General features: G+C 36.9%; 2 protein-coding genes across 3 annotated transcripts in view; one reads left to right on the top strand and one right to left on the bottom strand.

The window, feature by feature from the left end:
* zer1 (zyg-11 related, cell cycle regulator) overlaps window positions 1-5,365 on the bottom strand; it is a 15,550-nt gene extending 10,185 nt beyond the window's left edge. The window contains 5 exon segments of the mRNA XM_053240366.1: window positions 294-730; window positions 2,167-2,317; window positions 3,539-3,801; window positions 4,672-4,699; window positions 5,212-5,365. Of these exon segments, the coding sequence (XP_053096341.1) occupies window positions 294-730; window positions 2,167-2,317; window positions 3,539-3,705 (755 nt within the window). The 5' untranslated portion in view covers window positions 3,706-3,801; window positions 4,672-4,699; window positions 5,212-5,365.
* A 2,057-nt stretch (window positions 5,366-7,422) lies between these two features.
* Window positions 7,423-17,500, top strand: part of tbc1d13 (TBC1 domain family, member 13) — a 14,986-nt gene continuing 4,908 nt past the window's right edge. The window contains exons 1-10 of one of the 2 annotated variants that reach the window (XM_034311258.2): window positions 7,423-7,688; window positions 10,718-10,791; window positions 10,946-10,986; window positions 11,653-11,714; window positions 12,853-12,952; window positions 13,071-13,153; window positions 13,848-14,007; window positions 16,225-16,435; window positions 16,827-16,990; window positions 17,335-17,492. In XM_034311258.2, coding sequence (XP_034167149.1) covers window positions 7,666-7,688; window positions 10,718-10,791; window positions 10,946-10,986; window positions 11,653-11,714; window positions 12,853-12,952; window positions 13,071-13,153; window positions 13,848-14,007; window positions 16,225-16,435; window positions 16,827-16,990; window positions 17,335-17,492 — 1,076 coding nt within the window. In that variant the 5' untranslated portion in view covers window positions 7,423-7,665. Of the gene's footprint in view, window positions 7,689-10,717; window positions 10,792-10,945; window positions 10,987-11,652; window positions 11,715-12,852; window positions 12,953-13,070; window positions 13,154-13,847; window positions 14,008-16,224; window positions 16,436-16,826; window positions 16,991-17,331; window positions 17,493-17,500 lie in introns of both variants that reach the window. The other variant, XM_034311257.2, reaches the window with a different exon arrangement.

Here is a 17,500-nt window from a genome sequence, read left to right as displayed (position 1 = left end):
GTCGCAGGTAAGGAGGCGTGGCCTGTGTGTGTCAGTCGCAGGTAAGGAGGCGTGGCCTTGTACTTGTCTCAAAGTTAACTATTTTTTTCAAAACTGATCTCATAAGGAGGTTATATACTTTTTTGCAAAGAAAGACGATCTTATTACATCATAATTACACCCAGCGTAATATTAAATACTCTAACCTGCATAATAAATAAATAAATAAATAAATAAATAAATAAAAAACTGATGACCTCATTTCACAATAAACTAACAGTAAATTGTGCTGATTAAATGATTAAACTCCTCACCTGAGTCGGCTCATGTGCAGGACGGTGGCGATGAGCTCGTCGTTCAGGTCGACGTTGTAGAGCACGAGCGAGGCCAGCTGCTCCCTCCACTGCGCCAGGAAGGCGGGGCGAGGCAGGTGTGTCGAGGACAGGTCCAGCGCTCGCAGGGTGTCCAGAGGCTTCAGCAGAGCTTCAGGGTCCACGTCCCCCGGCAGACTGCCGACGTTCAACATGCACAGCCTCCTGAAGCCCTGGAACGAGAAGTCGGTGCCGTCGCAGAACTCCTCGTCCTCGTCGTCGTCCTCGTCCTCGTCGTCCTCGGCGGAGGACTTGCGGAAGAAGATGTTGGAGCAGCCGAAGAGGCTGAGGGACACGAGCGTGTGGCGGAAGTTGCGCAGGGTGCGGAGGCTTCGGGAGCTCAGGTGATTACAGCACGTCAGGTGAAGCTCCATCAGATCCTGAAAAACGAAGTTACAGAACAGAGAGACAAAGAGCTCACTACTGAAACCTGTTTCGCAATAAAACGACTCAGTAAAGTGTTATAACAATAAAAAGACTTATTATTACAGTGTTATAACAATAACACAACTTAGTAAAACTGTAATAGCAAATAAAGAATTTATTACGGTGTTATAGCAACAAAATGAGTTATGAAGTTGTTATAGCTATTAACGTTATTCACAATTAAATAATTACAGCAGAAAATGATTTATTATTAATCTAGTATATTTATAAAATGAGTTATTAAGGTGTTATAGCAATAAAATGACTTATTATTACAGTGTTATAACAATAACACAACTTATTAAACTGTAATAGCAAATAAAGAATTTATTACGGTGTTACAGCAACAAAATGAGTTATGAAGTTGTTATAGCTATTAACGTTATTCACTATTAAGAAATCACAGCAAAAAGTGACGGAAATCACAGTTAAAAATGAACTTATTAATCTAGTATAGTTATAAGATGTCTTATTAAGGAGTTATAGCACCAAACAAAGCAATAAAAAATGCTTATTATGACAGTGTTATAACAATAAAATGACTTTACAGCAATAAGTCTACTTACTATTCAGGTGTTATAGCAATATAATGACTAATTAAGGTGTTATAACAACAAAACAAAGCAATAAAATACTTAATAAGTTAGTCTAGATATAAAACATCTTAAGGTGTTATAGCACTAAATCGACTTTTATGGCATTATAGAAATATAATGACTTATTAAAGTGTTATAGCAACAAAACAAAGCAATAAAATACTTATTATTACAGTGTTATAACAATAAAATGACTAAAGCAATCACAGCAATAAAACAACTTATTACTCAGGTGTTATAGCAATATAATGACTTATTATTAATGTGTTATAGCACTAAATCGACTTTTATGGAGCAATATAATGACTTATTAAGGTGTTATAGCAACAAAACAAAGCAATAAAATACATATTATTACAGTGTTATAACAATAAAATGACTCATTATTAAGTTAGTCTAGATATAAAACATCTTATTAAGGTGTTATAGCAATAAAATGACTTATTGTTCATGTGTTATAGCACTAAATCGACTTTTATGGCATTATAGAAATATAACGACTCATTAAGGAGTTATAGCAACAAAACAAAGCAATAAAAATATTTATTATTACAGAGTTATGACAAAAAAATGACTTAAGAGCAATCACAGCAATAAGTCAATTTATTACTCATGTGTTATAGCAATAAAATGACTTATTAAGGTGTTATAAAAGTAAAATGAATCACTGTTACTGTGTTATAGAAATAAAAGAGTTATAGAGTTGCTACAGCGTATTAATGTGCTGTTTTATGATTATGACGATGCTGTGCGTGTGTGTGTGTGTGCGTGTGTGTGTGTGTGTGTGTGAGCACCTGTTTCCCGATGGCCTCGAGGTCTCGGTCTCGTACGGCGTCCTCTCTGAGGTGCAGGCGGCTCAGTCGCGTGCTGTGCGGGTCGCAGAAGAGCTGAAAGAAACCGTCCTGAGGCTCGAACTCGCTGTCTGTGTGCACCAGCTCCATGTACCTGCAGCACAGGAACGCGACTATAACAAGGTTCAACGCTCTTTATTTATCACGTATATATTACACACACACGTGGTGTGATGTCGTGAAATGTTTCTCCTCAGTGCCTCGCTCCACACCGCAACAACAATACATAATAAAAACAAAATATAATGAAATAAAATAAAATCTAGTAGACTAAATGTAAAAAAGTTTAGCAGCCTTTAGAGGAATGAAACATAGAATATGAATATGCGTAAATAGAATATGTTTTAAAAAAAAAGATTTACAGAACTGTAGTGTGCAAAAAATTGTTTTTTAACAATAATTATTTTTTAAGAATAAATTATTTAAGAATAAAAACTCATCATTAAGGTGTTATAGCAATAAAACAACCTGTTATTACAGTGTTATAACAAACAAAAGACGGAGGCATACCAGCAATAAAATAAATAAAAAGTCAGTAATTTATTTATTTATTACGGATTTATCAGAGATAAAATAATAAATTACTTATTATTAAGGTGTTATTAAGGCACTAGTAATAAATAAAATAAAGTGTTATTACAGTGTTATAGCAATAAAATGACTTATTAAGGAGTAATAGGGATAAAAACGACTTATTTTGGAGTTAAAGCACTAAAAGACTTATTAAAACTAACAAAAATAAAAACAACTAAAGTAATAAAGTGACTCACGTTAAAGTGTAACAGCAAGAATATAACATTATTTAGGTTATAACATGTTATAAAGGTGTTAGAGCAATAAAATGAGATGTTATTACAGTGTTAGAGCAATAAAAAAAGATTAGCTAAGAGGCTGCAGCAATAAAAGAATTTAATATTAAGGCGTTATTGCAGTAAAATTATCATTAAGGTTTATTATTAATGTGTTATAAAAAGATTATTAACTAAATTAAAGAACGTGAATTCAGACAGGTCTTGACTGACAGCTCGAGGTCTTGAATGACATTCAGGAAACATAATTCAAATAAAAAAATAAATGGTTCCTTTGTAAGTTGAGTCACCGGCTTTTAAAATAATCTGGTAGGAGATGACGCGAGTGACGTTCAGCACCTGGAACAACTTGTTTGTTTGGTGTCGTTATCTATTCGCCGTTTCAGATCTCACGCCCCGAGTCACTGACGCAACACGGCGCTAGAACAGCAACCTCTGCGGCAATAATAATAATAATAATAACAATAATAACAATAATTAATAATAATAATAATAAGTGCACATACACGTTAACGAGCTTGTCGCAGATCTCGCTGGGTAAGAAGACGTCGGGACGCAGACACAGTTTGTTCCTCTCGCCCGTGTAGCACATGGTTCTTCTGAGGTTCTTCAGACAGAACACGGTGCACAGGGACATGAGGCTCTCCGGGTCGTCCCCCGCTTTGGTTGCCATGGCGACGGGCCCTTTCGGAGTCAGCGGTCAAACACCACGGCGACGGAGGAGAGGAGCGACAGCGCGCTCAGATCTCGGGCATCACGAGCTCAGAGTCTAAACATTTTTAAAAATAATAATAATTATTATTATTATTATTAATTCATGTTAATTAACCAAATGTAATTATTCAACGGAAATAAAAGTATCAAATTTATATTTATACAGTGTGCACAGCGAACGCAGAATACAGGTTCAATATGTTCTAAAATTATTGGCACCCTTCATGAAATAATTGTATAAACATTACACTTTATTGTGTAACTTTTCTTCTAACTAAAAATCACTCAAATAAAATAAATATATATATAGTATTTTTTTTTAAAGACAAACAGCAAAGCCTCTAAGTTTTAAAGCTTCGTTTCATGCTACATTTCATGATCATTTCTGATGATGTAATAAAATACCTGAAATGGTTTCATAGTTTACTGAGACCTGTTTAACTTGTTGAGATTAACGACGATGATGATGATGATGATGATGAAGAACGTCTGTGAGATTTCAGTTCAGTTTTAGATAAAGCGTAAAAAAGTTTAAGAGAGTTTAGAACAAATTCCTGATCATATTATTTGTTTGTAAATTAAATTGGTTAGTTGTCAGAAACACAGGATAATCATTCGGTAGAATAACGACACGTTAAATCTTTCTCACAGATTTATTTTAATTATATTTATTACTGAGGAGAAAAAAAAACAATAGGCTTCATCAGATATTTATAGAAGGGGTGCCAATAATTTTGACACCACTGTTTTGTTTTTGTTAGCCCCCCAAAAAATTTTGATACAAAACAAAACACTGTGTTATAATAAACGATACACATGTACATGTATTTCGGTTCAACATTTCACTCAATACAGATCATTTTTACTATTAAGGAAGGGTGCCAATACTTATGAGAAAGTGTAATATAGTGGTGTTTTTAGTTACCTGTAAACGACCTGCAACTTTGGCACTGCTGAGGAGTTAAAGAAAAACATGCTGATTACACTTTGATTGTTTCCAAGTTAAATTTTTTAAATAAATAGATAGAAACATTTATGCAAATGTATGTAAATGTTATGGTTACGCTAGGCCGGCTAGTTCCAGCTTAAACCTCGGCTAATTATTAGCTTAATTCCATGACCACAAACATCGCGAGCTACAAAATATAAACTTACACTTATATTTTAATATTTTAACTATTTAACTAACATGTAAGGAACACATTTAATGAACTATAACCGCCGTGTATGAACTCGAATGCGAATTAACTAGCTAACTGGCTAGGATGCTAGCGCCGCTATCCGTTTACCTGTATGGTTTTTTCGAGCTAGCATGCTAATTCATGCTAAATCAGAAGTTGCTAGTTGCTAACACAGACAGCTTCGTATTCGGTTAGCATGCTAGCTAAAACAAACTAAAGACCAATCAGATTTCTTTCTATGATCATGACACCGAGAGGAAAGCGGAAATTTTACCAGAATCCACCTTTAACTTTAATCTCGTCCGCGGAAATTTAGCTTCTGATGATTTATCCTGCTGAATAATTCTCTCTCGTTTGGTGATTGTTTTCCTTTCTCTTTTAACGTCGCTCGTCCTGATGTCAACAAAACAACCTTCAACTTCCGGGTTATTACAGAATTGTTTCCGGTGTCAGAGATAAATTGCTGTGATTCCATTCACGTTCATTTTAAAGACGAATTGCGGTTTTTTTTGTTTCGTTTTTTTTGTTTATTTTGTTTTTTGGCTTTAATGCATTTAACGCAGCAAGAAAGAAACTGTTTCTGACTTATAAACTGTTATAAAAATACATTCAAAGTTGATTATTTTCCTATAATGGCACGTCCTGAAGTGTCCTTTTCGTGTCTTATACTATAGCAGTTTGCCAAATATTATAATATTTTAGTCATTAAAGATGACACATTGAACTTTTTATCGGTTTATAGTTTCATTTAACGTCAGCAAAGCGAGTTAGTTCCTGTTGTCGCTCACGTTATAGCAGCTATAAACAGTCGTTCCCTCACCTGCCTCTCTTTATTCTCTCTCTTCAAATTAATAAGATTTTTTAAAAAAAAACGCAACTCGTTACATCATGTTATAGAGAAATCGCAAAGAAGCGTAAACTCCTCTGTCCTGAAGATGTCGGAAAAAAGTTACAGCTTCACCTCTGACACTGGAGACTCCTTCCATACATGTTAAATAAACATCTCCTTCCACAGATCAGTTTATCTTGTAAATACAATAAGTAAAAAAGGAATAAAAAGCAACGGTGTGGTGTGATGAAGCGGAGTTACTGTTACAGAGTTACTGAGGCTGATTAAACAGCACGTCCCTGAGTGTTTTATTCCTCTTACACAACAGCAGTTTACCAACAATTACAGTTTTTTAGTTTATTAAAGAATGAATGAAAGCGTAAATTCTTCTGTCCTGAAGATTTCGGAAAACTTAAAGTTACAGCTTTACCACTGACACTGGAGACTCCTTCCAGAAATGTTAAATAAATAAACCTCTCCTTACATAAAGCAGTTTTAATCTGTTTATTATCAGCAGAGCGTCTGCTGTACACGTCCCTGTGAATGAGCTGTTGCTAGGGTCAGAGCTGCTGTTATAGAGAATTAATCAACACCTTCTGACCAATCAGAGTGCAGAACTCAGCAGCGCTTTGATGTAAAGTGTAATGAACCGAGGAAACATAAACAAGTGATTAAGATCGAAATGTAATTATGTGTGAATGTGATTCGCTCTGAGATTTACACACAGTCACATTGTGAGTGCTTTATAGCTCTTGTTTAGACAAATAAACATCTTCGTTCAGTATTCTGAAAAGGAAAATGCTTCGAAAATGTGAGGATTGTCTTTCAGGTAAGTCTACCATAACTCTGGGTCGATTTCTTATTAAACGAGTGCAGTGAAACGAAAAGGAAAGGAATGCAGTTATGAAAGTGAGGAATGTGAGTTTGAGAGGTTAACCTGAGAGTCATGAGAATGCAGATTTTCTCGTTCCAGATGAAAAGAGTTGCTTCAGATTTGGTACCCTGACGGCCCACGCTCTAAAACTAACCTGGAAAAACAGCAGTAAGCTCTGACGAGCTTCTCAGTGGAATTATTCACACAAACAGCTGAGCTTTATTCCGGCTGTGAGGCAACTCTTCAGGGGGGATTCAATTCCCCGGGCTTTTACTTTCTTCCTGCTGGGAAACTGAAATACTCAGACTAATAGTTATGATTAATCACAACTATTAGACAAATTAAACTCTAACCTACTTGTTTGAATTGTTCTTGTAGAAATATTTTATATGTATATTACATATATATAATATGTAATAATATAATATTATGTGTATAATTGTTTTCTGATGTTATAATGAAAATTATAATTTAATATAATTATTTTACTTCATTTATAATATAAATAAAATTTCTCTGTAGCTAGTTATTGTTGTTTATTTGTGTACTTTTTGTACTGTATATTTGTGTCTCTTTTTTGAGAGTTTTGCACTAAAAAGCTAATAAAGAAAAACTATATAAAAATAATATGAAATGTTGTTTCTACAGACATGTAATGGTTGGCTTTCCGTTACATCAGACTTAAAAAAAAAAGAAGACGAAGAAGAAGAAGAAAAAGGAAGAAAGAAAACGGAGTGATTTTGTTTCCTAGTCGGACCTTTTTTACTGCGACCACCATCCTACCGTACTAAATAGTAAGCACGATATATAGTTTCTTACTTTGACATACTATTTATACAAGGAGTTTTAGAAGTAATAACGAGAGAGGAAAAAATACTTCGTGTGGAATAATGTAGATTTAATTTTTTTTTTCAAAAAATTGTTATTTGAACCTTTATTCGGAGCGCTGTCGTTTGTTTCCCAGCCGGAGTGTTTATCTTGCGACACCTCCCTCCCTTCCATTTCTCCAGACTCAGTTCTGTTTTTCGCTCAAACATGTCGAGTTCCTACAAAAACAGGTGAGATATGAACCACAGCTGGACGGCAGAAATGTGTATTAATTCGTTTAATTGGAATAGAGATGTGTGTGGTTTGATTAGAGTTTTAAAAAGCATGAATTTAATCGCATTTGCTTGCTAGCTGTGTAGCCTAGCGGCCGAGAAGTACCGATAGCGTTAAGGCAGGGCTGTGCGGACAAAACGCACATTTTCAGTGTTTTTTATCTTTTATTTATTTATTTTACATCTTTAATATGGTTAGAAAGTCGCTTTAAGGATTGTCTGAGCGTTAATTTGAGTACAAGTCATGAGATAGGATGAAATCTTTAAACTTGGTGCGTTTTCTGCTGTATTATACCTGACTCAGTGAAATGATTAATTAATGATGTGATCAATTAAAGCAGGTGGGAAAAAAACACCCTAAAAGGATTAAAAGAATAGTGGATGAGAAACACTGCTTTTAAGAAACAGTTTGTCTAAATAAATAAATAAATAAATAGTAATAGTAGTAGGAATAATAGTAATAGTAATAATAATGTACAGAATGCACACTGCAGATCTGAATAAAAATCTGATCTCGGCTGATTGACTGCGTTTGTAAATGCAGTAAAGAGGAAATTTCTGGAAATTTGACAAACAGGTGATTAGTGCATTAATAAAGTCAGTGACTGACCTGACAGGTTTTATGCAAATAAATATAAAATTCTTATTTTGTGTGTTAACCTTGGAACGTTTCAAATGTGTCTCTGATCCTCTACAGTCCTGGGATCTGAACTCACAGCCTTCTGATTTCACGCACACACACACACACACACACACATGCTTAAACACCTAATTACCACTTTTTAAAAGAAACCTGAATAAAAGTGAGGTTTTTTTAAGCTAAGGTGGACTTAAAGGCAGAATCTTCAGAAGAATGTTTTAAACTCGGACATGTTGACAGTGATCACATCTGGACGTCCAGATGTTTAGAAAACAATCGAGTGTGTAAAATGTAAAGCTGTTAGGATTTTCTGGATAAAACACGATTGAGAAGTTCTTTGTGCTTAATGTAAAGTGACTTTTCCGTTTGTTCCGTTTATTGTCAGGCGTTTTTATCTAAAACAAGTTCAAATCCAGCGTCAGAGAGTTGAAGAGAGATCAGAACTCGATCTGATCGCTAGCAGAGAAACTTATCTGCCGAGTTGAAGAAGAATCTTCCAGGTGTTTTAAAACTTCCAGTCAGCAGTTAAACTGTGGTACTTAAAGTTAGACTTTAACCGCAGAACCCAAAAGGTCTTGTGACTGCAGTTAAAAATCCACAGCCAGGAGTTTCCTGTTCCTCCTCCTGCCTCTTCACGCTGCGTCCAGAATTAAAGACTGATTCCTTTGCTTTAAATCAAAGCTCTAAAACAGAAATTCTTACAGCTAATATCCCGCTGGATTGTGCGCTCAGGCAGGAGTGACGCATCGACTGTAAACCCTAAAGCACAGAGTTTACAGAGGAGTCGGGTTTGTTTTTCTGAGAGGATCTCCGAGCTGTTCAGAGGACGTAAAAGAGGAGGGGTGGACGTTATCGGAAAAATACTTCTCTCCCAGTTTCATGATATAGTAATGTTAGAATTTTCAACAGCTGGAATAAATAAACAACACTTGAAGCATGGAAAGCTGCTGCAGAGGCACTGATAGAAAAGCTTCAGGATGGAAGAATTTAATTAAGGGTTTAATTTAGACTTTTGGACCTCTGATGATTTGTATGATGTTCTACCTAAGTGTCTCGTAATGCAGTCTGGGTTTTTTATTCATGTATTTTATGTCATTTTATTTATCTATTTATTTTTTCAGGTAATTATTTTGGTTGCAGTTTTATTATAACAATTATTGGCCTGGACCTGGGGGACCGCTGGGGGGTTAAGGGGGTTCAGAGGGTCAACTTTTTGTTTTCGTTCACTGTGAAGTATCTTTTGGACAATTGTATGTGACCCTATCTGTTAAAAAGCAATAAAAAAATCTATCCCAAAAGGAAAATATTTCTCTCCCAATGAGAAAGGGGGGTGTAAACTTTTACAACGACGTCATTTTGTTTTTTAAGGGTTTAATTAGGGCTGAGTGATATGACCACATAATATCAATATTGCGATCTCACTTATGATTTATGGATCGTGATATTTATCATGATTTCATTTTCTAATATTTAAAAAAAAAACCAAATAAACAATCAAACGCACGCTCTGATTAGAAGCAGTCGATTTGATCTAAACATGAAAGGCTGTATCTTACAGCTTTAAAATTGTAATGTACTTTTTTATTTATTATTAAAAATTTATTGGAATAATCATTATTTTCTAAGAATAATCATTTATTCTTGTTGACAATAAATAAAAATTAGTTTTTATTTTAGATGCAGTAATGTTTTCCAGGATGTTTTTTCACCAACCTGTATTTCATGATAAATATTGTGTGTCGTAGAAATCTTTTATTTTTATTCTGTTTAAAATAATTAAAATAAAAAAAAACATAATTTAATCTTTAAAATTGAAAATTAAAATTCTAAATTTATTATCCATTTATTTATTAATAATATTTTTATGCCTTCGAGAGTCGTGATTATGTTTCTGTCATCTCTCCAAGTCCCGGTGAATATCATGATATCTTTTATTTTTATTCAGTTTAAATTCCAAAGGTATTTATTAATAATATAAACGGTTTGTGAGCAAACTTGTGTATCATGTAGCGTAGAAATATCTTCGAGAGTCGTTATAAAGAGAGTCGTCAAACCTTTGCCGTGTCTCTCAGCCCTGGATTCTGCCGCGCTGGTTATTTGTAATAATGAAGGAGAATCTGTGAAACCGTACGGCGCTAAAAACTGCATTTCTTCCCCATCTTTATTCCGTCTTGTGGGTGTGCAAACTTTTGCACCCAACTCTCTTTAACTTATTCCGACCTTCTCTAAGAGCGTTGGTAAAATACGCGTAATACACACTAGTACAATAAAAGTGATGCCTCACACATGCTTAAATTTATTTATTTATTTATTTATTTATTTATTTTAAAAATGTATGTGTTTAAAGGATTCAGGAGTTTAAGACGGTGCTGAGCGAGGAGAAGATCGACCTGAAGGCGCTACAGGAGCTCTGCTTCGGCGGTAACGTCTCATTTAAATCCTCTTCACTCCATCTTTCTATCATACTAATACTAATAATAATAATACTAATACTAATAATAATAATACTAATAATAATAATAATATTTTCCTTTTTCCTGTCTTTTGTCCGTCTCTGGTTAATGACGTCCGTCAGGAATTCCTTTCGAGGGTGGGATTCGGTCTCTGTGCTGGAAGGTGAGGTGCTTTTGGGGTTGTTTACTGGCTGTAATTGACTGTAGTTTACTGGCTGTAAATAAAATACATAAAAAAAAGGAATAAAACGTGACGGTGTGGTGTGATGAAGCAGAGTTACTGTTACAGAGTTACTGAGGCTGATTAGTTTCCTGTAACAGCACGTCCCTGAGTGTTTTATTCCTCTTCCACCACAGCAGTTTACCAACAGTTACAGTTTTTTAGTTTTTGTTTTTTCATTAAAGAATGAATGAAAGCGTAAACTCTTCTGTCCTGAAGATTTCAGAAAACTTAAAGTTACAGCTTTACCTCTGACACTGGAGACTCCTTCCAGAAAAGTTAAATAAATAAACAACTCCTTACATAAAGCAATTTTTAATCTGTTTATTATTTATGGAGCGTCTGCTGCACACGTCCCTGTGAATGAGCTGTTGCTATAGAAACGATAACGTATTAGAATGATTGCGTTAATATAAACCTGCGCTACTGTCAGAGCTGCTGTTATAGAGAATTAATCAACACCTTCTGACCAATCAGAGTCCAGAATTCAGCAGCAGTGATGTGGTCACAGTGCGGTTTGTTGTTTAGAAATGAAAATCGAAGCAATACTTCTTAGAAATATTTTAAAACTACATTTGAACATTTATATTTGTTGTAAAAATTTTTCAGATCTTGTTGAACTTCCTGCCCCTGGACCAGACACTATGGGACTCGTTCCTGAAAAAGCAGAGGTAACACACACTCACACACACACACACACACACACTCACACACACACACACACACACACACACACACAGCGAGTTTCACAGTGAAAGTGGAATAGAAACCCAGTAGTTAGTTTCAGATTGAACAAGAGGAAGGAAACAGGAAAAAGCCTCCCTGAGAAACATCTTTATACATAACAAGGAAAATCTCAGCGAGCGATTTGGAGCTTTTATAAATAATAAATCATAAATTATAACATATAAATACTCATACGGATCATCAGCTGACGTCGTACACACGACATAAAACACAGCACCACGTCTCACCAGCCGTCTCCACACACACACACACACACACACACACACACACACACACCTTCGTGATTCAGTTAATCGAGCACGATTAGGTGAATGTTTTTTATTCCTCGCATCCATTTGCTTCGCGCTAAAGTCCGGTGTTTCAGAAGAGCAGGTGAGTAAACGGCGCTGAGAGATGGTTCGAGAGAGAGAGAGAGCGAGTGACTCACTGAATCGATTCTGTTCAGTGAATCGACTCGAATCATTCGTAATTTACACAAATCGCTTTTGAATTAAGTGTTTGTGTTTGTGAACTCCTAAACAGTCGATATTTATTTATATATTTGCATTTAATTCACTACAGAAGTATGTGATATGTGATTACAAATACAGGTTTGATTTAATATCTTTTTTTTATGTTGATGATTTAAAAAGTAGAAATTTTTAATTTTAAAGGAAAAAATATTTTCTTTGTTTTATTTATTTACTTACTTTATTCATTTATTTATTTATTTTTTTTAATCTTATTTAAAGAAAATTCTGTACAAAAATGGAATTTGGAAAACAAACTCAATATTCGGGATTTCATAAAGTCCTTCAGTTGTAATAAAACTCTTCTGTTATTATTTACATTATTTAACTTTTTTTTTCAATTTGTATTGAAATTATTTTTATTATTTTTATTATTTTTATAATTATTGTTTTTATTTCAGCTTTTGTTGCTTGCATTGTCAAAAATTGATCACTGAAATAGTAAGTGGCAAAAATCATACCGATTCACCTTAAAGCATTAAAGTGTGTGTGCGTCTGTGTGCGTGTGTGTGTGCGCGCGTGTGATTGTTTGTGTTTGTGTGTGTGTGTTTAGGGAGGTTTATTCCCAGTTTCTGAAGGAGATGATCATCCAGCCGGGAATCGCTAAAGCTAATCTGGGTCTCTCCAGAGAGGACGTGACCATGGAGGATCACGTGAGTGACGACGTTTAGCTCTGCTCAGCTTCTCACGTCTCACCGTCTTAATCCTGATTTAATCCAAATGTCTCATCATTTCATTTTAACGCTTCGCTTTCTTCTCTGTGTTTCGCAGCCTCTGAATCCGAATCCGGAGAGCCGATGGAACAACTACTTCAAGGATAACGAGGTTCTGTTACAGATCGATAAAGATGTCAGGTACGTCATGGCATTTCTGCGTAAAGAGGAAGCGTAGCGGCTGTTATTCTCGAGCCACGCCTCCTTTACTGAGAGTGACAGGAAGAGGCCACGCCCACTTTTGTAGGACTGATAGCCACAGTGGCCATGGATGCAAACTCTGATTGATGCCTCCTTCATTCCTCCTTCGTTCCTCCTTCGTTCCTCCTTCGTTCCTCCTTCGTTCCTCCTTCATTCGTCATTCTGTCCGTGACCCAGAAATTTAAGCACTTCACAGTTAAACTCTTTCACACAAAAAACTCTTATGTTGTAAATATAATATGTAGAATAACGTATAAATAAAATATAAATATAATAAAATCAATCCTAACAAAAGAAAAACCACTGAAGTCCCTTTATATGTAAACATTTCCAATTTCATTAATACATTTCTTTTCCAAAATCCAAGTCCAATCTTGGACTCCGTTTGTTCCAGGATCTGATATCTGATACTTTTTCCTCTGATATTGGACCGGTACCGGGATCGGATAACGATACTGGGTATCGGATCAGCGCCGGCCTCTAGTACTAAATCTCTAATGCTTTTTAAAACAATATGATGTTATTGCTTTGTTACACACAGATGTCTATCATACCATTAAAGTGTGTGTGTGTGTGTGTGTGTGTGTGTGTGTGTGTGTGTGTGTGTGTGAATACTCTTGCTGCGTATTCCCAGGCGTTTATATCCCGACATGGCGTTCTTCCAGAGACCCACCGAGTTTCCCTGCCAGCTGATCCTCGACTCGCAGAACGAGTACGAAACTCTGCGCAGACGCGTGGAACAGACCACACTTAAAGCTCAGACCGTCAACCGCAACCGCAGCGGAGTCACCAACGTGAGTGTGTGTGTGTGTGTGAGAAAGAGTGAGTGAGTGAGTGAGTGAGTGTGTGTGTGAGAAAGAGTGAGTGAGTGAGTGAGTGAGTGAGTGAGTGAGTGAGTGAGTGAGTGAGTGAGTGAGTGAGTGAGTGAGTGAGTGAGTGAGAGAGAGAGAGATTGAGTGAATGTGTGCGTGTGTGTGTGTGTTTGGTGCTCGTTTAATTGCTGAATTGATTTGTGACCCCTTTGCTTTGATCAGAGCTCAGATGGTCAGACAAAGGTGAGTCCTCCTGCAGTGTGTCTGTGTGTGTGTGTGTGTGTGTGTGTGGTTTATCTTAAAGCCCCTCTTTAACCCAAACATAGATGATGAGCAAAGGTGTGTTTGCTTCTTTAGCTTTTCAGGCACATCACCACACGCTCGCATCAGAACACGAAGAGTTTCGTAAAGCAGTACTTCAGATTTTAGGATGTCCAGTTTATTTAATTTTTGGGAGAATTGTTTCTTGTTTCTTTAACGTGTGTTTTATAAGGACACGCGCGGTGCAGAGCGAGACGTTAAAATATCTTCAGCGCTGTAGCGTGAACACACAGACGCAGTTCAGGCCCCTGTGGTGTTCTTTATTTAGCCCTTTATTTAGAGGATTAGAGACGGGAATTGTTCAGAGGTGAGGCTCATCACCAGGGGGTCTGTAATGCACCTGTGTGTGTGTGTGTGTGTGTGTGTGTGTGTGTGTGTGTGTGTGTGTGTGTGTGTGTTCTGCACCAGTGGTGTGTTTCCCCAGCAACTAGCTGGAGAGCAGATTTCCTCAGGAGAAGTCTGTAGGCAAGAAAGACGAGCGTTATGAGGCAAAAAGTTTCATCATATACAGTACTGTGCAAAAGTCTTGGCACCCTGTGTGTATGTATATATATATATAAAATTTTTTTTTAGTACAAACTTTGTTACAGATGTTTATTTTCTGACTTCTACATTATTGATTCAGTACAAAAACATTTTAGATTCCAAACATTAGTTTTCCAGCACAAAATGAAACGTTCCAGAAAAATGTTTGTATGTCAGTAAAGAAAGCAGCAGATTCCATAAGAGACACTTTTCAGATAAAAACATAATGAAGGCTGCTGGGTTTCGCTGCAGAAATAAGAAGCGAGTCGACAGTCAAAGTCTCCAGAAGAACTGTGGCTGCTTCTGCAAGATGCTCAGTAACACTTCCAGCTCATTTCCTTATAAAACTGCACACACTGCACCTCAGATACTGCTTTATTTATTTAAAGTGAAGGATCATCACACTTAATATTGACTTTGTTTCATTTATTACTGTTTACTGCTCTTTATAGGATTTTTTTAAATGTAGAAACATTTAATTTCATTATTTTTGAAGCCGTCTTTGCTCTACAGCATTTCTTTACATGTGCCTAAGACTTTTGCACAGAACTGTGTATTATATATTTTAATATGTTTTGCCGGGAGAATGATCTGTGCTGTCATTTATTTACACTCAGTCAATAATAATGTGCCGTGATTGATCGGCGCTACACAGCGGCTGTGTGGTTTGTTTTTTTATTTTGGGTTGTTGCTGCTCTGTATGCTGTAATACTTTACTGCGTTTATTCTCTTCTCTCCTTTCCCAGTGAAACTGCTGTAAAATATTTTGCGATTTCATGCACAGCGATGTTAAACACACCGATCAGCTGTTTCTCTTTAAAACTTTCAGCTTTCGTCGTGATGGTTGTCATGATCTGTGTCTCAAAATCAAAATGCTCTGACCTTACACCTTACATTCGAAACTTTTCAGTAGGTCTGAAGGTGACATGAGAGGTTTTTAAAATTAAAACACTAACTTTAACAGGAAAACCGGTTAGTGTTAGTGCTCAGTAATGCTCTAGAATATGATAATATAAGTATGTGATTTGAGACACGATGTTAGTTTGTTTATTTAGTTGTGGACACAGTGTCACACGTTGGACGTGATCCACTTGGACGTGTCGCGTTAATTTCTGAGGATGTGCACAATCGACGCTCCAATCCAAGTAACCAGAGGGTATACGCGGCAGCCATCTTGTGTACACGTACAAATAGTTTAAAGCAAGTAGAATTAAACGTTTAGAATCGTCACATGACTTTTCCGGTTTGTTGACGAATAAAGAACTTGTGCTGTATAAATAATAGTGTACTGTTATAACTGGCTGAACTTTTTTGCAGCATGGTGATCCCGTCACTTTGACCTTTGACCCCTAGGTGAGCTCCCCGGGCAAGGCGCTGAACCTGTACCCATCCAACGAGTACGAGGTTTTGCCGAACGGCTGCGAGGCGCACTGGGAGGTGGTGGAGCGAATCCTGTTCATCTACGCCAAGCTGAACCCGGGCATCGCCTACGTGCAGGGCATGAACGAGATCGTCGGGCCCATTTACTACACCTTCGCCACCGACCCCAACCCGCAGTGGAAAGGTAAACAACAACAAAAATAAAAACAAAAACATGGCTGATGATTGAGGCAGTGGTGAGTGTGAGAGTCTGTGCTGAACCCTGCTGCTGCCCCCTGCAGGAAACACCGTGTCACTACACACCACTCACTCCATTATTAATGTCTCCTCCATCTTAATTTACTTTCTTTTTTCTGATTAATCATTAATCTCTCCTTTGTTTCTTTCTTTCTTTCTTTACTCCTTCCTTATTTTCTGTCTGTCTTTCTTTTGTTATTTCTAATCATGAATCTCTCTCCTGTCTTTCTTTCTTTCTTTCTTTCTTTTTGATCACTGATCCACCATCTCTCTCTCTCTCTCTCTCACTCTCTCTCTCTCTCTCTCTCTCTCTCCTCTGTTTTCCTGTCGTCCGTTAGAGCACGCAGAGGCCGACACGTTCTTCTGCTTCACCAATCTGATGTCGGAGAACCGTGATAACTTCATTAAGAGCCTGGACGACTCGCAGTGCGGCATCACGTACAAGATGGAGAGCGTCTTCTCCATGCTCAAGCAGAAGGACCTGGAGCTCTACATGAAACTGGTGAGTGTTAAAACCACTTCCTGTTCACTTTCTGTTCACTTCCTGTACACTACATAGTGACTTTTCGGTTGTGTCCTAAATCACAGTGAAGCGTTGACTTTTTAAATAAATAAATAAATAATAAATGTTGGGCAAATCGTGGTACGTGTTGTGTATCCTGAAGATTCTTTAAGTATTGTGATATGATGTTTCCAGCTCTACCCGTGTTTGATTAAGGTGTGTGGTTTGGGACACGCCCACAGAGCACACAGTTCTGTAATGCAGGGAATAAAGTGTTTAATAATTAATTTCTCTCTCTCTCTCTCTCTCTCCTCCTGTAAATCCCTCGTTCCGTCCCGCAGCAGGAGCAGAATATAAAGCCGCAGTACTTCACGTTCCGCTGGCTGACTCTGCTGCTCTCTCAGGAGTTTCTGCTGCCGGATGTGATCCGGATTTGGGATTCGCTTTTCTCCGATCAGGATCGTTTCCACTTCCTCATACTCGTCTGCTGCGCCATGCTCACGTAGGACC

Source organism: Pangasianodon hypophthalmus, chromosome 15, assembly GCF_027358585.1.
Source record: "Pangasianodon hypophthalmus isolate fPanHyp1 chromosome 15, fPanHyp1.pri, whole genome shotgun sequence".
Classification (NCBI taxonomy): Eukaryota; Metazoa; Chordata; class Actinopteri; order Siluriformes; family Pangasiidae; genus Pangasianodon; species Pangasianodon hypophthalmus.
The sequence above is the reverse complement of the archived record's forward strand: the minus strand, read 5'-3'. Positions and strand labels throughout refer to the sequence as shown.